Below are 22,660 nucleotides of genomic sequence, written 5' to 3' on the forward strand. Positions count from 1 at the left end.
TAAATTTTTATTTGACATTTCTTAGTTATTTCAATTGAATACTGATGGAATCGATTAATATTTCCCAACCCTATCATGTAGCATCGAATTTTGCGCGCATCATTGTTTTTGCAGTTTTCTGTCAACTTGTAACGACGTCGTGTGTGTATTGTCGTGTTTTACATTTTACTCTATTATTTTTATTTACTAAAAGCTCTGCAAAGACTGATCCTATTAAATTAAAAGGGATTTATTAGTTCAACCATAATTTTCCGTACACCCGTAAGAAATGTCGGACGATGAAATCCAAAAAAACAACGGTGCTGCTGAGCCCGAACAAAGAGAAAACGGAGGTGGCGATGAAGGCGACGCATGGGGAAGTCATGGGTCTTCGGACAGGAATCGCTTCGCGAAGATGCCCGTCGATAGGAATGCTCCTTACTACAACATGAACCACAAGAATCGAGGTATGGCAATCATTTTCAACCACGAGCACTTCGACATCCATAGCTTGAAGCCTCGCACAGGCACCAACGTAGACAGCGATAACCTTGCAAAAGTGCTTAAGAGTTTGGGTTTCACTGTAACTGTCTTCCACAATAAGAAGTCTGAAGATATTAACAGTTACATCAAACAAACAGCTGAGATGGACCACTCTGATTCAGATTGTTTGCTTATCGCAGTCCTAACTCACGGAGAACTAGGCATGCTGTATGCAAAAGATACTCACTACAAACCAGATAACTTGTGGTACTATTTTACTGCTGATAAATGTCCTACATTAGCAGGCAAACCCAAACTGTTTTTCATTCAAGCTTGCCAGGGTGATAAATTGGATGGAGGAATAACCTTGGTCAACCGCACTGAGACTGATGGATCATCTAATACGCAATACAGAATTCCTATACATGCTGACTTCCTCATTGTATACTCTACTGTTCCTGGATACTATTCTTGGAGAAACACTACCCGCGGATCCTGGTTCATGCAGGCTTTATGTGAAGAGTTGCGTTATAATGGAACCGAACAAAACATACTGACACTCTTGACATTTGTTTGTCAAAAAGTTGCTTTGGATTATGAATCTAACACCCCTGATATGATGATGATGCACCAGCAAAAACAAGTTCCATGCATTACAAGTATGCTCACCCGTTTACTTGTATTTGGAAAGAAACAATAAGTACTTTAGTATAATAATTTTCTTTATTTTTACCTATGTTTAGGTATTTAGTTTGTATGGTTGTCCTTGATACGACAGACCAGTAACATTAGTAATAGTTTCAATAAATACTTTGTTATTTATTATACCAGTACCTTAGACCAGTCCATTAACTAGGTCACATTTGCCATGAGATTAATTAGTTTTCTTCTAAATTAATAATAATTTTGAAGAGCTTTGATAAAAAACAAGGCCCACCAAGTTACATGTTACAAAAAAATATAGTCTTATAAGTTCATGTTCTTTGTCTGGTATAGATAGAAAATTGACAAATCCTCTGAACGTAGATTAAAAAACCATGCACAATGTAGTTCTCTGCCATAATAAGTGATATTATAAGGATCTTTTGTACTTATCTAATACCCATTAAGATAAAAAAAAATGGTGGTTTGTCAAGATTTATCTATATTTGGCTGTGTAAAACCATTGAAGTCCTTACCTTATTGTATTTTATCATCCATTATTAATAATTAGAAAAAAAATTAGTAAAACCTTTTAAATTTTTAGATGTACTAGTAGTATGTAGCATCTTGTTATATTTTAAGACAATGAGCTCAATTTTATGTTTGTTAGTCGCTAAATTTTTACTTTTTCTTAGCTAATGTAATTGATGCATTTCATTTTTAGTACTGATTGTACTTAAAGCATGAACAATTTTGTTTAACTATGGTTGTAGTAGTGAAATTAAATAGTACAATAAGTAATAATGCAATTTTACGGTCTTTTACGTACATATCATTAATGTACCTACCTAAAATTATAAAAAATGCTCTCAATAAGTCCAAGTTTTATCTTGTCTTCTTTTCAGTTTACTTTGCTTTACTGGCAGAACAAAGATTTTTCTACATAATGTCATTTTGTTATGTTTTATAGTCTAATGAAATAAATAAGGTTGTTTAGGATCATGTATCCAACATGGTAATTACTGTGTGATGTTGTTTAATTTTGTTTTTAGCATTTTAGAAAGAACAATATAACATAATTATGTACCTATTTCAAATTTTGTTCAGCCTTTTGCATTTATTTTCTAATTTAATATAAAATAGATTTTATTAAACTGCCAGCATATTGATTAAAGTTTCAATTATGTATAATATTTGTGACATCTCATAATGCTTAGGATTAATAATGCGTAAATATTTTAAAAATAATATAGATCTGTAAAGACAGTATCAAAATTACATGCCAACGTACGTAAATTATATTTGATAAAGTGGACTGTGTATCATTGAACTAGTTTTCAATAAGCCCAATATGTGTAGAACTGATTTGCCTCTATCGCAATTGGTGCTTTATGTATGTCTATTAAAAATAAGTCAATACAAATTACATGTTATGTCCATTGTCAGTAAATTTACATAAAATATAATAAGTTTTGTCTAGATTGCAAGTGATAATAAAACTGACTGATTTTATTTAGGGTAGAATACCAAATATCTGTGAGGAATAATTACTACACACCCTCAAATTATTGAGAGTATATCTAATTAAATGACGGGTTAATGTATTGTTTGGAAATTGTGCCTTTTACAAAACTGAAAGAAATATTTTTAGATAAATTAAAATAATATATTATGACCAAAATTTTAGTAAGACAGTAATTTCCTCATAGGTCTTTGAAGGCTGGATAGATGGATTTGATGTAATATTGGTAACAAAACTTATTTTTATATTCATCTAAGCAATAAAGTTTCTTCCTAATGAAACCATGTTGTTTTCATTCATAAAGCCATATAGCTAAATAATAGTACAATTGAAAATATAAAAAGTTTATTCACTTAAAATTATTTGACTTTATTACATTAATAAATTAACAGGATTTAATTCCTTGAGCTGCCTCCTGTAACTCCCAACACTGATCCCAAAATTGACTCAGTCTTTGTTCTTGGTTGGCGCAGAAATGTTTGAAATCGCGCAACATTCGCATTTGGAAAGTCTCGTCACCTGTAGCAGGTGTTTGCGACCATTTCCACTTCTTAGATATCATGTGATTCCACGACCATAAGAAGCCCATCTGAGAAACAGAAAAATAAATATTGCGTCATTCATTCAAAAAATCAATGTAGTAGAAGGAAAAATATAGCAAAGGTCATTGCTATTTAAGGGGGTGCAGCGCCGACGAAAAATTACGATTTGCTAGCCGAGATAGCGGTGGCGCAACGAACTAACACGATCGNCCAAAAACGAAAAAGGGGGCGACCTTCAAAATATTAATTTAAACATTTCCATATAAAAATTATTGCTTCATACGTTAAATTAACAAAGTTCTCGAAGAAATAAAATTTCCATATATCTGCATTTTAAATGTTGTTTATCAATTTTTTACGTATTTATTCAAAATTTCGAAAAGGCGGCGACCTAGATCAAGGATTGGGCTACCCTACACAAGTTCCTTTGATGTATTTAAGTCACTAATCGCAGAGCACTCGTGATTTAAAAATATGACAATTTTAGGGATTCCGTGCAGGACCCCCTTAAATTTTACGCGCAATGCAGACAGTGACTGTCTGGGCTTTACCGGTATGGAAGGTGATTTCCAAAAACCTAATCTATTAAATGCGAGAGTAACTCTGTCTCTCTGTGTCGCTTTCACGCCTAAACTACTGAACAGATTTTGATGAAATTAAGCATAGAGTTTAGTCTCGGGAAAGGACATAGGATATTATCCCGGTTTTTGAAACAGGGACGTGCGCGTTAATGTTTTTCTGTCACTGACAAAATTCCACGCGGGCGAAGCCGCGAGCGGAATGCTAGTATAAAATTGTTTGTTTATATTTCCCACTAAGGCTAGTAGGTAGCTAGTAGTGCACCAGACAGAGACAAAACTAGTGAAAATAAACATAAATGTTTACAATTTCAATACACAATAGAAATTGATAATAACTGAGCATAATGCAGTTAATAATTGATAATTTGCAAGCCGCTTCCGATAACGTGTTATCATAGTTGTTTATACGTACCCTCCTGCTGTTATCGTAGTCGTCCTTGTTTTTCCCGCTCACGTGGCGAGTGATGTAACCTTCGTGAGGACTGGGTGCTGCTTCAGAATGCACCGGGTATCTGAACAAGGGGAGATAGTAATTTAGTTTTACAGTTACTAGTTTAGCGATAAAGTATAGAATGGAATATAAAGTAGTTTATTAATCCAATGATTCAATTAATTAAGACCGCTTTAGCATAAAAAGTTATTTTTTTAAAAGGAGTGATTGATTATATCTTCTTTAACAGCCGACAGAAGACAACTAACAGTATGTCTCTTGACTGTATCTGTAATTATTAATAAAGCTGGGTCGAACAAGCAAGTCTGTCCCACTGCATTATGTAATGGATTCGGAAAAATATAGCGGGTAAAGACGACAATGACGACATTATTTCTTCTATTTTCATGTAAGCTCTCCCACAGAGCTTGTTACGGCATTGATTAAATGTATTTCAAAAGTTTATGAAACAGTAAACAAAATTAAATGTCTGCGTCAACAGTGTGCGTGACGACACAGTTGAAGGAAGGTCGTTCAACCCTAACATGTGTATAGTTTCACAAATGACTAATAACCAAAACTACGCCGAGAACTCACGTTGAGTCAATAATACGTTCGATCCGCGGAGAGCCTCTGACCTTGACTATCAATCTTTAACATTGAGGTGTAACTTAGCACTGTAACAATAGTTGGCATGACTAAAATTGAGGAAGCTCTATATGNTGTATGTACAGTCAACTACAAATCTAATTTGAATCATTACCATGGATTCTTAAAAAAATATCTTTTAATAATAATTTATTAAGATGTAAGTAAAATTCATGACATTTTGACCTTAAAGAGCATTTTGCTTTATTTTGATAGTATGTATCCACAAGTAAAGAGAGTTCATTTTAACATATTAACTATTTAAATAACTGACTGTACATCCATTATACACTTTATGATACTTTGAAGCCACAAAGCAGTTATTTTTAAAAGATCAATTTACAGTCACTGACACTAATCCAGATTGATAGTTCAACGAGAAATGAACTGATGCTTTAGGGAAGAAAATATTTAAATTCAACTTTATCAATTACGTAATAGGGTTATTTGCACAGATATGGATTAGTTATTTGCTTGTTCAGGGTACAAAAGGCGAATTTAATGTTATATGGGATTATCCTCTCTCGTTAACCCCTCGTGGTAAGCTAAATAAAGGGTTCAACGGACCCGCATTTCTCGGATATCAATTCAGCTAATCCGACACCGACATCATTGGACTATTGTCCCTATAAAGTTCATTAGTATACACGAAAGAAAAGGTTTTATAGTTACCTGCTGGCATTCAAAGGTTTGTTCGGCGGCTTGGCCCTTAGTGCCCTCTGTTCCGACTTGACCGTAGTCGGGATGAGTATAAACATGTTCCCAGTGACGTGGACATATAGATGGTCTCCCACTCCGGCCGCGTGAGATGTGCTCTCCACGGTACATTTGATGAAGCCGAAGCGGCCTACTATAGCCTCTTGGAATAAGAATAACCTCTCGAGCCATGTGTCTTCAGGGAAACCTGTAGGAAGGTCATCGTGTCAGTTTTATTGTAACCGCAATAATATTGTAGCAGGAAAACCACTGATTTTAATTTTTATATAAATTCGCTAGCCACTTATGAAGATACACGATATTTTTCAGCATACATATGTAATAGCATAATCTTAATAAATCAACATTTGAATTGAGAAATGGGTTTCGTTACTAAAGAGTATTTTTTTAAAATCAGTGCCTCAACTATTAGGTAATAACATATTGTGTTAAGGTTCTAACTAGAAAATAAAGTTCATTTTTAGACCGCGCACTTAATTAATTAAATATAATAAACATTCAACGTTATCTATCACAAATGGCAACGTTATAACCATGTGGTTATCACTATAGGGAAAAGTAATGTAGAAAATATTCATAACATTAAATTAGCTATCAGCACTGATATAAATAGGTTCTTGCTCGACATAAACAAAAGCATGTTTTATGAAAATAGATTTGTGGTATATTTCTTATAATAATGAAATTAGTAAACGATCAGACACCATTTGTCGTCACTTTTACTTTACTCGACCGATTAATTAATCATTTCAAATCAAATAAAAATGGAACATAGCACAGGCGCGGATCCACCGTTGTGGGCATTGTGGGCATGCCCACAACCCTAATTTGCTTGTTTTAATTATGATCTATTGATAAGATCGATAGGCATGCATGTATGTCCGGGCATGTAGTGATCCAACTCTCACTTTGCTCATTTTTGGTGGCTGTGCCCACAACCTTTTTTGACGGCTGGATCCGCTTCTGACATAGCAAAGAAATGAAATTGAGCTTGCTTTTGTACAGCATAATAGACAATTTTAGTCGCTAAATCGCTCCTATTACAGCTACGACGCTATACATTATTTAAAATCAACCTTTTATGAGCCTTACTTATTTTAGCAATTCTGAATACTTTACCTTCAAACAAAGCAGTCTTGTTTCTGAGTAGGGGTTCCTCGTTCAAAGGCACGTAGATGGGGCCCCGTAGAGGGTCGGACTTAGAGGTGAAAGGCAGAGCAAGCGGGTCGGCCGGGATCGGTACCATTTGGAGGCGACAGTTCTGCGCTTTGCGCGCCCATCCGAATATCTATTGGAAATGAATCGAATGTTTAGACTCTAGAGCATAATTAATTAATTTGGACCTTAAACTTAGGTATTTCTATTTCAAATAGTTTTTTTTTTATAAAAGATTATTAGTTAGTAATTTGTTATTACACAAATTACTAATATTCCCGTTAGCCCCTCGTACTAAGCTAAATATGCTTGTGTCACGAGTGAGCTCACCACAATATTTTTGTTATTGAGTTACAATTGAGGATATTCTTTCAAAGGCACGTAGATGGGGCCCCGTAGCGGGTTGCACGCTCATCCTTCTCAGTCTCACAGATGAACTTGAACCTTAAACGTAGGTATTGCTTTTTAAATTGTACAAAACCTAGTAATACTATTCTGTATTTACAATTAGATGTTATTAATGCGCACTTCCACACACAAACCGCAAACCGATAACGTAGGCCACGGTCACTACTACCACAACGAAAGTAGGTGTGGAGCTGCACTGCTGCAGATAATGGAACTTATTTTTTAGGATTACTCCATTATAATTAGGAGTAGGTCGCTCTCGTTGCTCATGTCGATGTCCTAGTGTTTGTTCTTGTACTAGAACATAACTTACCAGTTCGGACACAATGTTCCCGCTAGCGACGGCCCACTGTATGCACATCTCGTAGGCCTGGTCCGGGGGGAAAGTGGCCTGGTAGCGCGCGTGTCCCCACTCTATGCGGTCGCTCTTGTTGCTCACATCAATGTCTGTTTGTTCTTGTACTAGAACACACACTTACCAGTTCGGACACAATGTTCCCGCTAGCGACGGCCCACTGTATGCACATCTCGTAGGCCTGGTCCGGGCGGAAAGTGGCCTGGTAGCGCGCGTNGATCACTCTTGTTGCTAACATCGATGTCTAGGTGCGTGTTCTTATACAGTGGCACTGGAACAAATAGGTCAATGTTTGAATGTGTTCAATAACATGTGTTTGTAGCTCATTGTGAATGCTTTTAACAGACGACGCATCAACCGATAAGTAATCGTCGAACCATATGTGTAAGTGCTATTTAGCAACAATCTTCTGAAGTGCTGTCGACTGTACACAGAAGACGTAAAACTGAATATTTGACATCATTTACCAATTTCAATCAAAGCAAATCATTCATTCTGGTTTCGAAAAAGTAAAACTCCTCCGACGGTCTTATACAACTTCCGCTCGAAATATCGCTCGAAGCGGAGGTTACCGAGCGTAACCGTATTACTTTACAAGATATCTGTCACAAATACTCACGGTCATTATCGCCATCGACCTGCATATAATTAGGGTCGATGTTGTCACACAAGAAGACAGGAACACCCGTGTCGTCCGTCAGTGGACTCGACCCCGATATATCGATGCCGCCGCTCGATAAATCGCTCGAGAGCAAGGCTACCGAGCGTAATCGCATTATAACATCTCTCACAAATACTCACGGTCATTATCGCCCTCGACCTGCATATAATTAGGGTCGATATTGTCACACAAGAAGGCAGGCACTCCCGTGTCGTCCGTCAGCGGACTCGATCCCGATATATCGATGCCACCGCTCGATACATCGCTTGAGAGCAGACGTGAACAAGCGTAATCGCATTATAACAAATCTGTCACTAGTACTCACGGTCATTATCGCCATCAACCTGCATATAATTAGGGTCGATATTGTCACACAAGAAGGCAGGCACTCCCGTGTCGTCCGTCAGCGGACTCGATCCCGATATATCGATGCCACCGCTCGATACATCGCTTGAGAGCAGACGTGAACAAGCGTAATCGCATTATAACAAATCTGTCACTAGTACTCACGGTCATTATCGCCATCAACCTGCATATAATTAGGGTCGATATTGTCACACAGGAAGGCAGGCACTTTCGTATCGTCCGTCAGCGAACTCGATCCCGATATATCGATGCCGCCGCTCGATACATCGCTCGAAAACTACCGAGCGTAACCGTATTACTTTGAAAGAAATCTGTCACAAATACTCACGGTCATTATCGCCATCGACCTGCATATAATTAGGGTCGATGTTGTCACACAAGAAGACAGGAACACCCGTATCGTCCGTCCGTGGACTCGATCCCGATATATCGATGCCGCCGCTCGATAAATCGCTCGAGAGCAAGGCTATCAAGCATAACCGCATTATAAAACATCTCTCACAAATACTCACGGTCATTATCGCCATCGACCTGCATATAATTAGAGTCAATATTGTCACACAGGAACAAGGTCAGGTCAGAGGACTCGATCCCGATATATCGATGCCGCCGCTCGATACATCACTCGAAAACTACCGAGCGTAACCGTATTACTTTAAAACAAAATCTTTCACAAATACTCACGGTCATTATCGCCATCGACCTGCATATAATTAGGGTCGATATTGTCACACAAGAACGCAGGCACTCCCGTGTCATCAGTCAGAGGGCTCGATCCCGATATATCGATGCCGCCGCTCGATACATCGCTCGAGAGTAAAGGCGAGCGAGGACCTAACACTTCCACTTCCATCCACTCGTTTTCGAAACTCTGCAAGTCGCCGAGGGGTTTCACGTAGTCTGTCAGCTCTGAAAGTTAGCACTTTGTTAGTATGGTACAAATATAAGATTATTTTTTGGCAAATTCATTTGTTTTCAAGTGTGAAATCGTTATCAGTCACGGTTATTGTCATTGCTATTTCCCAATAATAAATCGATAGTGAGTGATATTACACTTATTGAAAACAGTTTTGCGCTACACTAGAATTTTGGTTTTTAGTGAGTACGAGTCTCACGTAGCTTGACGTCACGTCCTCTCCCGAAAAAATAAAGCGAGCGTGGTAATGATTACTCTTTTTATGGTCAAACCATTTAGACCATGGATCAACCAAGGAGAGAGTGAATAGGCACTTACAGGGCAGATATGTACCATCTTGACTGCATCTCACTTAACACTAGGTGCGATTGCGGTATATCTGCCTTGTCTTACATTAAAAAAAACTGTATACTGCATTAACAAAAACGCGCCAATAACGATTTCATTTTCATTCCAATAACATTGTTAGTGCAATAACCTTTGTCCTTCTTCTGGGGCAAGATGTGGTACATGTAATATCCGACGACGAATCGCTTCGTCGTGTCTCCTGAAGCGTGGCAGATCATCTTGTCTTGTAGTAGTTTCTAAAAAACAACATTCTTATAAAAACTGACAAGTGTACATATTTTAGAGAACCATTGTTACAAGGACTTAGAATAATGCATTCAAAACTCGTATCCATAGAAAGACAATATTGGAATACATCCATAACTAAGAATATTTTATTTAAATGACACGCTCAGATACAAAAACATATTATGAAGTCAGTGAGGCATGCCTTAGTATGTGCGCAGGAGCATAAAATAACATGGCGGTTGCCAGAATTCAGTAACTGACCTAGCCATTGAAGTTTCAGATTCCACTGTTCTCAAATTAGCTGATTACAATATTTTGCATCTGTTGTAGCAATATTATGTGCTTGTGAAGACGACACTACATCAAGATAAACACTGTGGCATCTTATGTAGTTGTGTTAGGGGTAATTTTGCAACAAAAATAAGCCTTATGTGCTATCGCTTGTACTTCGCCTCTTTCCTCAGAAAGTCAAATAATATTTCATACCAAACTGTTTTCTACAACAGCGGGCTGAGTGTGAGTTTACATGAAAAGCGATAAAAAAAATGTATGAAAATTTTAGTTTTTGAACGTTTCCCACCTTGTAGGGCGCTGTACAATTGTTGTTGGGGCGCTGTACAATCCGTCATACATTTAATGTAAGTTTTAGTGAGCGCGTTTGATGTAAACTCACACTAGGCCCTCAGGCTTTATTTATCTACTTTTATCATTATTTGAGTGCTTATTTTCATAAAACAATCTCCAAGACAAATACGACTTATTTACCTCCATAATAGCTGTAGCTTTTTCATACGTGATCGCCTCCATATTGGCCTGTAGCCAGTGGATCGCGTATATGGAGACGAACGTGTGCGAAGGCAGACTGACGGTCTGCTGTAGGAATCCAACGCCAAGGTTGACGCTTCGCATGCGCTCGACGATCTCTGGCAGCGTGGAATTTGCTTTTAGCTTTGGTTCTATCACGCTGAAAAGGCAGTTGCAATTAAGTCTAACGTATTTACAAGGGCACCTTCAAATTAGAGGTGTGAGGAAAGGCTGCATTGGCGGTGGCGCCACTTAGATATCATACAATTTCTAGAAGCGTAACACACGTCGCGTTTGTAACGTTAGTGGCGCTACGATTGCACCTCTAGTTTCAAGGCGCTGTAAGAATATGAATATATTTTAAAAGGTTTGAAAATTCAGAAACTATCAACTCGGAAAGGGCTACAAAAAGATAGTAGGAAACAGACACATTAACGGAACGGAAAATTATACTTATATCCGCGGTAATGAACTCCCAAATGTGTCAGTGTCTCATTACTTTACTATCAATCAAAGATAGGTCTTACTTAAGTCGATAGAGACAAACGGTCTGTTGTCTTTATTATTTCCAGATTTTTATTGGAGATAATCCTCTCTATCATCTCAACTCGAATTAATTTTACGTAACTTACGTACTACAGAACTCACCCATCATCATAAGTGTCTTCACATTCACCAGTCTGTGACTGCGTTCTTTCGAGCACAGTTTTTGCTACTGCCCTGAAAGATTAAAGGTCATATGAGCGCATATTCAGCTATCCTAAAATAAAAGAGCTCGATTCCTAAAAGGCTCCTTCTCTATGCCAAAAGCGACAAGGTCGTTTGTCCTTTCTTTTGGAGATACTAATTATTAGTGATTGAATCATTACCAAAATTTCATAGGAGCTATTTAAAAATCGAGCTTATTTAATAAAAACAGCAGGCAATGCATTAGCAAAAGCTAAATCATTCAGAAGAAGTAAAATTATTATGAAGGGATGGAATATGCAGGGTTATTGTAAGTTATATCAGTGTACTTGATACAATTAAGTTTATCAAATAAGTAAATTGCGCTTCTAGACAAGGTAACATCGCATCTAGGGATTCAGAGTTCAAAAAGTTATTTTAGTCCATATGTTTACTAGTATAAAGACGAATATTGTCGGCCTTTTGGTGTAGTGGTTCGAAACGGACTACTATTCCGGAGGTAGCGGGTTCGATTCCCGCACAGTACAAACATTTGTGTGTATGAACATATTTGTTTGTATTGGACTGGGTGTTTTCTATGTATAATAAGTATGTATTTACAAAAAAAAAGTATTTAAGTATGTTTATATCCGTTGTCTAGTACCCATAGTACAAGCTTTGCTTAGTTTGGGACTAGAAGCGCAGTGTAAAATGTCTAAGGATATTTATTTATTTATTTATATCGAATGTCGTTACTTTGTCTAGGCCTTAAGATTTGGTATAATGAAGATAGAAGCGTATGACATACTTACTTGTTACACTGACTAGTACTTAGTGACTTAGTAGGTGATACTTGCTGCAATGAAACGTTACGGATAAGAAACAAGCGACCGCTGGGACAGGAGGGCTACTCCGAAGTTACGTAGTTTCGGGTCTATCTGTCACCGTCGTTCATGCTGGCTTCTCGCTTGGAGTGAGAGAGACGGCAACATTCGAAACAACGAATAACGTTTTTCAGAGTAACCCCGCAGGCCTGGGCAAGCATTCCGCGGTCATACAGCATAAAGTAGGGATACCAAGAAATAAAATACACAACAATAATTCTGAAAAAGAAAGGTATCAGCCAAATTCACGAGAACTTGACTATATTGGAGATTAGAAAAATAAAAAATACATAGATAAAATAGGTTTATAAACTCGATATAAATAACAAAGTTAATAAACTAAATAAATAATAACGTTGTGATAATGTCGTGATGTGAAAAGAAATGTCATGCAACGAATATAATATCAGTTTTAGAAGTATTGGCGGTAAAACTAATATTTGCAAAGCACACCGTGCCACACAAAAGCCCCCTTTAACATGCAATATGAATATAAAATCCAAATCATTAAGTTTTAATGTGCCTGGTAATATTAATTGCCAAGAATAATCAATAAATGATAGCAAATCATGAAGCACATCCATACAAAATGATTTAGATAGAGGTGATGCCATCAATTTGTAAACTTGTAAGCTTTACCTATTTCATATCTTGATAATAAAATCGAATGACAATGATCAACGATATAAAGAATCAAATGAATTTATTGAGAGATGTGTAGATGTGCGACTGTATATCGTAAAACAGATATTTTCTATACTTGTCGGTTTTGTTTCAGTACAATTTGAATATATTTGTTTTTATTTTAGTAAAAAATCATTAGAGAAATTATGACTACTTAATTTTGGTCTAGATTACGCGGTGTAAAACGTCCAAGGACACTATTACCAAAAAAAGTTTATTTATGGCAATAAGTTTAACACATTGATGGCAACACTGTACACGTCGGTACTGACATGGCCTCGATCCGGAGCCGCGGCCGGTCCGGCAGGCGGGTGCTGCCCACGCGTTCCCGGAACGGCGAACTCGACACGCCGCCCTATGCACAACACTCACGTTAACACGTCAACGGTGCTACCACCTGTAGGCCTGGGATACGCGCCACGATAAACTTTTATCGAATTTGCACGATAAACCCATACATTTGTCGTCGATAAGATTTTATCATGGCGCGCATTGTAGCCTGGCTGACCACCCTACCTCTGAAATACCGACCGAATAGTGAAGGACAATGTAAAGTCGCGGCTGGTTTAAGTTTAATAGTTAGTACAGTTGTCAGCACATCTAAATTCGTCGTTTATTAGTTGTTTGAACTTTGATCCACTGTCAACTGAACCTCTTTATCTAGGGGCCAGAATCACAGTTGCAGATTTTTAATGGTGTGCTCTTTACATTGTCCTTAAAATACTCAACGAAAACGAATTTAATTAGCAGTGATAAGAGTTAAACTTATTACTTTTTAGTATTTGGTCAGTTTCTCAGAAAACAAATTATTAAACATTAAAAATCTACAAAATTAACAGAATAAGCGAGCAAACAATATGTGTATGTAATATTTAAGTGCATTCCGTGCATAATATTGCATAATTTTATAATAAGCAGTGCAGGTATATACGCATTTCAGAAGTACAACGCGATCGCTTTGATGACCTTCATGATAATCAATGCAAAGTTTTTTCAGTTTGCTAAACAAATGGATATGGATGTCTTACAGTTTAATATTATGTAAAAGCCTTATCACGATTCAGGCGTAAAGTGCTAATAGTGTATTACTACCTACGTATTTGCAAACCAGAAGTAGAATCCACCTCTTGAAGACCCGAAAGAAAGTTGCACTGTTATGTATAAAATTACGATTAAATATTAGCTGTTATTAGTACGGCGGCACTATCTATATCAGATTGTTACTTATTAGAGTAGGCTTTGTATTATATGCCACTCCAAATTTTAGTTAATATACCTGTGATTACAGACCCTGTGTCACGGAATCAAAGTGCTTATAATTTTGCCAAATAAAGTAATGCAGAAAATAATAATTTTGACCTATAATTAGAACGAGCAAACGAGCAGACCTGGGTATATTTTCCTTTGTTAACATGTCATGTACATGCTTTAAAAACATTAAATGCTCTGATGTACTTACATATTTTATAATACACAGGAATACCTATTATACTTGATAATGACCACAAATGCCATAGACGAATGTACGAACGAAGTATCTAAGAAGAGAAGGTCTGTCTCATTTGGTCGAGGTATAAAATGATAAGTGTGGGAGGGTGGAGGGAGGAGGGAAGGTACATCACTAAACAATAACTACGTAGACGTGACACTATCACCATAATGTTAGTTTCATATACAAATACAAATTCCCAACGCCAATTAAATTAACAATAACACATCTTACCTTTGAACTAGCCTTAGTAATTACCTTTACAACCTTTTATAAATTGATTTAGTATGTATTATAATACCACCTGCTTATGCTTACTATGACTATTTTTAAAAGACATCAAAAAGTTAAAAGTTCNGGGCTGAGTGTGAGTTTACATGAAAAGCGATAAAAAAAATGTATGAAAATTTTAGTTTTTGAACGTTTCCCACCAGGGGCGCTGTACAATCCGTCATACATTTAATGTAAGTTTTAGTGAGCGCGTTTGATGTAAACTCACACTAGGCCCTCAGGCTTTATTTATCTATAAATAATAAAAATAAAAAAAAATCTCCAAGACAAATATGATTTATTTACCTCCATAATAGCTGTAGCTTTTTCATACGTGATCGCCTCCATATTGGCCTGTAGCCAGTGGATCGCGTATATGGAGACGAACGTGTGCGAAGGCAGACTGACGGTCTGCTGTAGGAATCCAACGCCAAGGTTGACGCTTCGCATGCGCTCGACGATCTCTGGCAGCGTAGAATTCGCTTTTAGCTTTGGCTCTATCACTCTGAAAAGGCATACGCAATTTAGGACTACCGTATTTGAAAGAGCGCCTTCAAATTTGAGGCGTTGAAAAGCTCTGCAGTAGCGCCACTTAGCATACAATTTCTAGAAGCGCAACACACGTCGCGTTTTTAACGATAGTGGCGCTGTGATTGCGCTTCTAGTTTGAAGGCGCTCTAAGAATATTAATATGTCTTGAAATGTAGGAATATCCGGAAACTATCAACTCAGAAAAGGCTACAAAAAGATGGTAGGAAACGGACACACAAAATTATACGTATATCCGCGCTAATAGACTCCCAACTGTGTCAGTATTTTATTGCTTTAATAAGCAATCAAAGATAGGTTTACTTATGTATAGCCTGACCAGGAACATAAAAACCCTGGCATAGAGGCGCCTCAATTGCATTTGATAGTGCAACACTGAGTACAGTCGTACCTGTGTTAAATTAATAGGCTAACTTTATGTATCAGGATTCAGGATTACGGGCTAATTTGATATTTTCATAAATTAACGAAAAAATATTATTATAGGTAACCTGATTTAAATAAATTAAATGAAACCATCAATCGAGCTAGTAGACTATGACTATTTTTAAAAGACATCAAAAAGTTAAAAGTTCCCTCACAACTAACTATTAAATTGGTCTGAAAAATACAAAACTTCAATAAAATTAGAGTTACACTGTAAATACTTTCTCTATTATGTTTAAAATAAAATGTTAGTGTCAAGTCTACGCAACTGGAGCTGCTTGCAATTCGATTTGGTGATTTGGTCTGCAAACGATCTTGTTAATTGAGTATATTATTTTACTGTTAATACTAAAATATATTGAAAGTAAGAGTAGATCAAGATCAACCCGCAATCATAATTGAATTTTACTTTGAACATAATTATATCAATTGTAAAGATCGTCAACAATTCTAAGATCGAATAAATCTGCAAAGAAATTATTTTTTCTTCATCCTCAAACACGGCAGAATAATGCCTATTGAAAATCGACCATATTTAAGTACAATGAGCGATATCTATGCGAAACCGCAGCTCTATTGCATGTAGCTCCCCGTTATCATTCAGTACATCGGAAACAGTTGTACCTGGGCGCTCCGAGTCAGCATCGAAGTTGAATGGCGGCGGCGAGTTAGCGCGTTGTCCGCGCCCGCGCCCACCGTGCCCGCCATCTGCACGCATCATCACTGAACAACTAGCCGACCGACCACCGACCGACCGAACATCCGCCGACCGACTGACCATTCGACCTCTGTCGCCTCCAACACCGGGCCACCCAATAACCATACTGAGCGTCCACGAAACGAGGCTTTTCATTAACTTACAAACTAAACCGCGGAGCAATAAAAACTCCGCGGTTGACATCCTACACTACCGATACCAATTCGACTCGCGTCTGATCTGTGTACGATTAAGTTAATCGAGTTAATCTCATGCTTCGGACTCAAACAGGAAATTACGGGCAACACGTTGTGTGCAACATAAAAGTAAATTAAATTCGAAATAATAAATTAAAACATACATGCCCATACCACATACATGTAACATTTCATTGGTACACTCATCCATAACTTGCTATTTACTCAAGAAACTAGTTTCATTAATTCGGTATAGGTTTTGGCAGCATGCAGTCCACGTTTCAAAAGCGGTGAAATTTAATTTCATGTTTGAGTTTCCATCTTTGTGAGTTCAAAACAGGTAAGTTACAATTCAGTTTAATATTTTAAGCGCAGGCTAACTCATTGTCTTGTAATGTAGTTTCTGCTTTATAGATGTGCTGTAAAGTTTCATGCAGTGCAGTAGTAACTACGTGAGATTCTATGAGCAGATAAATATTCATGCTAATTTTATTTATACGTATATACAATTTATTTATACATATAAACAATCTAAGAGTAATTTTCAGTCGACGACAGTTAAAATTTTGAAAAAAAATATTCTCGTTTGAACAAAATTTCAATACAAAAAATGAGCATTATCATTACATCAAAATATCATCAATGAATGTTACGTTTTATAAGATGCACATTTTGATGTAATGAAAATTATTTTTTTCATACTTACAATCGTCAATAGAACCTAGATAAAAAAACATACCAATTACATTAGATATGGGTTTCATTTGATATATTCGCTTCGCTCTATACAGAAGTTAATAAGGCCAGACAAAGACAGAAGAAAAAAAGGTTACAATAAAACTGGTTACCGGTAATAAAAGTACACATTCTGTAACTGATAATTTGATTGAAGATACTAAGAATTATTGTTAATTTTTTTGTGTACGTTTTTATGAAAATCTGTTATGTATCATATTTTTGTTTAATCGGATAGAAAACATGCAAGAGTTAACTTAGAACGTCATTATCGAGGAACGTTAAACCACGTTTAGGCCGGTGTGTAATACAATATGAACGAATGTTTCAAAATTTTAAATATTTCAAAACTAGCACAAATGAAACCCACACGTCACTATCATAACAATAAACAACTCACCCGCTGCTTGTTGGGCCTTTTGACCTTATTGAAGTACAACTCGGTCATCTTTAGGAAGCCCTCAGTCAGGTGGTCTAGATCCTGCCTGGTGGGCGTGGGGTAGATGTCGCAGTGAGTCGACTCGTCCTCCAAGATCTGTTTTGTGGCCGGGTTGTATAGAGGCAACAGGAGCGTGCGGAATCGCCAGTATTTTAGTGCCTGGAATAACATATTGATTATTGAGAGGTGGCACGATGAAAAAGGGTGATGATCGTCGTGCTTTGTACGTTATTGGGGTGGTTCACAGTAAAAGACTGCCATAGCAAAATCGGGACTTATCCCAACAAAATTGATCACCACTGCATCTCCTGTATTGCCAGGATCTACAGCTTGGCCTCCAACGAAACCCAACCAGTGAAGGTTGAGTAGTCCCGGGGATAGCGTACCCTTCCCTTCTTGGAACCGCTACCCGCTACAAAGACGATACGGTACGGAGGAAACAACAGTAGTATCCTTTTAAATATGTTTTTTTAGAAAGTTCCGTTGCTGTTTGTTTTAACCTACCTCGACTAAGGCGAAGTCTGTGTCTCCCCTGGTGCAGATGTAGTGATCCATGTAGTTCCAGTTGTAGGTCTCCAGCTTCTCAGTCGTGAACGAGACCCACGACACTTCGTACGTGTCGTGGTTAGTCCTTGTTAACAAACTCACCTCGACTAAGGCGAAGTCTGTGTCTCCCCTAGTGCAGATGTAGTGATCCATGTAGTTCCAGTTGTAGGTCTCCAGCTTCTTGGTCGTGAACGAGACCCACGACACTTCGTGCGTGTCGTATTCGGCGCGTGAAAGCGGTAGCGGTAGTTTGTTCTAACTCACCTCGACTAAGGCGAAGTCTGTGTCTCCCCTGGTGCAGATGTAGTGATCCATGTAGTTCCAGTTATAGGTCTCCAGCTTCTCAGTCGTGAACGAGACCCACGACACTTCGTACGTGTCGTGGTAGTACAGGTACAGAAGGATTACTCCGCAAGACGATTTAAATAAATGCGAGTCTTGCTACGACGCGATACAGTGGAATTCAGCTCGCACAGCACTACGTACCTACAATTTTATTCACCTACAAGTTTTGTCTCTTTCTATCGCGTGCCTCTGAACTTTTCTTACGCTGTTAGGGTTGCTGTCTAGTGAAAAAATATTAAACTACTTATTTGTAATGAGGTACGTATGTAGGTAAGTATGCATTCATTATGGAAAACCTTGGGAGAGGCCTTTGTCCAGCAGTGACGCATTCTGAGCAGTAGTCATAGTAGGTTAGGTTCCTATACTATCCTAGTAATTATTGATTACCCACTTGGCCAACATACCTTTCAGCATCTTTGGGAAGCGAAAAAAAAGATGAATCCGGTAGATTACTTTTCGAATTTAAACACCCGAACGCCGCACAATATTTCTATGTCCATTTTTAAATAATACTTCGATCATAGAATTATAATCATGCTACAACGCACGCCAGCGTCCTGACGAGCGCGCGCGTGACACTCGACTGATATAATACCCGCCGGCGGGGCGCTTCGCTGTAGGTAATTATCGGATGTACCGCGCGGAGTGAGCCAGGCCTGATAGTATGTACAAATAAAGAGAGTTCTATTTCATTTTACAAGAAATAAATGGCCGACTGTACTTCCATTATACACTTTATGATACTTTGAAGCCACCACAAAGCAGTTATTTTTAGAAGATCAATTTACAGACACTGACACTAATCCAGATTGATAGTTCAAAGAGAAATAAACTGATGCTTTAGGGAAGAAAATATTTAAATTTTATCAATTACGTAATAGAATAGGGTTATTTGTTTGTTCATGGTACAAAAGGCGAATTTAATGTCATTGTATTATCCTCCAGTGAACCTATTGGGAGGTGCCTGGATGCGAGCGGCGCAGGATCGGTCTCCGTGGAAATCCTTGGGGGAGGCCTTTGTCCAGCAGTTGACGTCTTTCGGCTGAAACGAACGAACGAACCTATTGCATAATATAAATCTGTTAACCCCTCATGGTAAGCTAAATAAAGGGTTCAACGGGCCCGCATTTCTCGGATATCAATTCAGCCAATCCGACACCGACATCATTGGACTATTGTCCCTATAAAGTTCATTAGTATACATGAAAGAAAAGGTTGTATAGTTACCTGCTGGCATTCAAAGGTTTGTTCGGCGGCTTCGCCCTTAGTGCCCTCTGTTCCGACTTGACCGTAGTCGGGATGAGTATAAACATGTTCCCAGTGACGTGTACATATAGATGGTCTCCCACTCCGGCCGCGTGAGATGTGCTCTCCACAGTACATTTGATGAAGCCGAAGCGGCCTACTATAGCCTCTTGGAATAAGAATAACCTCTCGAGCCATGTGTCTTCAGGGAAACCTGTAGGAAGGTCATCGTGTCAGTTTTATTGTAACCGCAATAATATTGTAGCAGGAAAACCACTGATTTTAATTTTTATATAAATTCGCTAGCCACTTATGAAGATACACGATATTTTTCAGCATATGTAATAGCATAATCTTAATAAATCAACGTTTGAATTGAGAAATGGGTTTCGTTACTAAAGAGTATTTTTTTAAATCAGTGCCTCAACTATTATAAGGTAATAACATATTGTGTTAAGGTTCTAACTAAAAAATAAAGTTAATTTCTAGACCGGGACTAAATTAATTATATAATAATAAACATCCAACGTTATCTATCACAAATGGCAACGTTATAACCATGTGGTTATCACTATAGGGAAAACTAATGTAGAAAATATTCATAACATTAAATTAGCTATCAGCACTGATATAAATAGGTTCTTGCTCGACATAAACAAAAGCATGCTTTATGAAAATAGGTTTGTGGTATGTTTCTTATAAATAACTAGCTGACCCGGCGAACTTTGTTCCGCCTTAATGGCAATAAATAAGCAGACTTTTTTTTAATTTCGAACGGGATAAAAAGTATCCTATGTCCTTCTCCTGGCTCTAAACTACCTCCCTGACAATTTTCAGCTAAATCGGTTCAGCCGTTCTTGAGTTATAAGCGAAGTAACTAACACGACTTTCTTTTATATATATAGATTAAATTAGAGTAGGCGCACACCGTTGATTTTTAGTTGGCCGATAGTTGTGCCCGATTTTAAATTGTATGAAGAATCGGCCAAATCGAATCGGCGTAGTGTGCGCACTCTCATACATTCCCATACTGATCAACTGCCCGACTAAACTATCGGCCGACGAAAAATCAACGGTGTGCGCATACTCTTAGTAAACGATCAGACACCATTTGTCGTCACTTTCTTTTACTTGACCGATTAATTAATGATTTCAAATCAAATAAAAATGGAACATAGCAAAGAAATAAAATTGAGCTTGCTTTTACAGCATAATAGACAATTTTAGTTGCAAAATCGCTCCTAGTCTATAACTATCTACGACGCTATACATTATTTAAAATCAACCTTTTATGAGCCTTACTTATTTTAGCAATTCTGAATACTTTACCTTCAAACAAAGCAGTCTTGTTTCTGAGTAGGGGTTCCTCGTTCAAAGGCACGTAGATGGGGCCCCGTAGAGGGTCGGACTTAGATGTGAATGGCAGTGCAAGCGGGTCGGCCGGGATAGGCACCATTTGCAGGCGGCAGTTCTGTGCCTTTCGCGCCCATCCGAATATCTATTGGAAATAAATAGTACCTTTAGACTGGAGTGCAGATGAATTTGAGCCTTAAGTATTATATTGGTAAGTATAATTCAAAAGTAATTTGACACAAAGTAATAAATACTACAGTTTCTGTATTTAGATTTTATTATTGCGCATTTCCACACACAAACCACTGATAAAGTAGGCCACGCCCACTTTTACCACAACGAAAATAAGGGGACTCTTAGATAATGGAGCATGTACTTTAGTAATTTGTAATTGTACTGCTACACTAATATCAATTCAGTTTTCGACTGCCCTAGAATCGGCAACCCCTTTGGGCTATCTGAAATACATTAACTTTATCTAATTTAGGCCAGATTTTTCAATCGTCAGATATCTTTTATCTGAAGAATAACCTTGTCATTTTGACATATTTCCCATACTGAAACTGTCAATGTGCCAAACTTATTCTTCAGTTAAAAGTTATCCAACGATTAAAATATCGGCCCTAAGGCCTGATTTTTCAATAGCCGGACCTTCTAGCCTAGACGTAGCTTCAGTATGGAAAATATGTCATAATGACAAGATTATTCTTCAGTTACCCGACGGTTGAAAAATCAGCCCTAATACAGGTATAGTTACCAGCTCCGACACAATGTTCCCGTTAGCAACGGGCCGACGGCCCACTGTATGCACATCTCGTACGCCTGGTCTGGGCGGAGTGCCTGGTAGCGCGCGTGTCCCCACTCGATGCGGTCGCTCTTGTTGCTACGTCGATGTCTACGTGCGCGTTCTTGTACTAGAACATAACTTACCAGTTCGGACACAATGTTCCCGCTAGCGACGGCCCACTGTATGCACATCTCGTAGGCCTGGTCCGGGCGGAACGTGGCCTGGTAGCGCGCGTGACCCCACTCGATGCGGTCGCTCTTGTTGCTCACATCGACGTCCAAGTGCTTGTTCTTGTACTAGAACATAACTTACCAGTTCGGACACAATGTTCCCGCTAGCGACGGCCCACTGTATGCACATCTCGTAGGCCTGGTCCGGGCGGAACGTGGCCTGGTAGCGCGCGTGNCACGACACTTCGTGCGTGTCGTGGTTCGGCGATGAAATTTGTTCTAACTCACCTCGACTAAGGCGAAGTCTGTGTCTCCCCTGGTGCAGATGTAGTGATCCATGTAGTTCCAGTTGTAGGTCTCCAGCTTCTCGGTCGTGAACGAGACCCACGACAC

General features: G+C 38.2%; 2 protein-coding genes across 2 annotated transcripts in view; one reads left to right on the forward strand and one right to left on the reverse strand.

Moving 5' to 3' along the window:
- Positions 1 to 122: 122 nt before the first annotated feature.
- Caspase1 (caspase-1) lies at positions 123 to 2,670 on the forward strand. The gene has a single exon (XM_028320484.1). It carries the CDS (start codon positions 269 to 271, stop codon positions 1,160 to 1,162), a length of 894 nt encoding a protein of 297 aa, XP_028176285.1. The 5' UTR covers positions 123 to 268; the 3' UTR covers positions 1,163 to 2,670.
- Positions 2,671 to 3,003: 333 nt separating this feature from the next.
- Positions 3,004 to 22,660, reverse strand: part of Iml1 (GATOR complex protein Iml1) — a 36,086-nt gene continuing 16,429 nt past the window's right edge. Inside the window, exons 23-43 of the mRNA XM_028320467.1 lie at positions 22,241 to 22,393; positions 21,287 to 21,455; positions 19,944 to 20,171; positions 18,632 to 18,774; positions 18,326 to 18,547; positions 17,783 to 17,980; positions 16,378 to 16,461; positions 13,292 to 13,374; positions 11,434 to 11,505; positions 10,747 to 10,945; positions 9,884 to 9,989; positions 9,174 to 9,398; positions 8,814 to 8,955; positions 8,264 to 8,388; positions 8,082 to 8,219; positions 7,699 to 7,733; positions 7,421 to 7,546; positions 6,664 to 6,832; positions 5,500 to 5,731; positions 4,162 to 4,261; positions 3,004 to 3,215 (exon numbers count right to left, since the gene is read on the reverse strand). Coding sequence (XP_028176268.1) covers positions 3,012 to 3,215; positions 4,162 to 4,261; positions 5,500 to 5,731; positions 6,664 to 6,832; positions 7,421 to 7,546; positions 7,699 to 7,733; positions 8,082 to 8,219; positions 8,264 to 8,388; positions 8,814 to 8,955; positions 9,174 to 9,398; positions 9,884 to 9,989; positions 10,747 to 10,945; positions 11,434 to 11,505; positions 13,292 to 13,374; positions 16,378 to 16,461; positions 17,783 to 17,980; positions 18,326 to 18,547; positions 18,632 to 18,774; positions 19,944 to 20,171; positions 21,287 to 21,455; positions 22,241 to 22,393 — 3,153 coding nt within the window. The 3' untranslated portion in view covers positions 3,004 to 3,011. The remainder of the gene's footprint in view (positions 3,216 to 4,161; positions 4,262 to 5,499; positions 5,732 to 6,663; positions 6,833 to 7,420; positions 7,547 to 7,698; positions 7,734 to 8,081; positions 8,220 to 8,263; positions 8,389 to 8,813; positions 8,956 to 9,173; positions 9,399 to 9,883; positions 9,990 to 10,746; positions 10,946 to 11,433; positions 11,506 to 13,291; positions 13,375 to 16,377; positions 16,462 to 17,782; positions 17,981 to 18,325; positions 18,548 to 18,631; positions 18,775 to 19,943; positions 20,172 to 21,286; positions 21,456 to 22,240; positions 22,394 to 22,660) is intronic.

This window comes from Ostrinia furnacalis, unplaced genomic scaffold (genome assembly GCF_004193835.3).
Source record: "Ostrinia furnacalis isolate ACB-3 unplaced genomic scaffold, ASM419383v2 OfSCF7387, whole genome shotgun sequence".
NCBI lineage: Eukaryota > Metazoa > Arthropoda > Insecta > Lepidoptera > Crambidae > Ostrinia > Ostrinia furnacalis.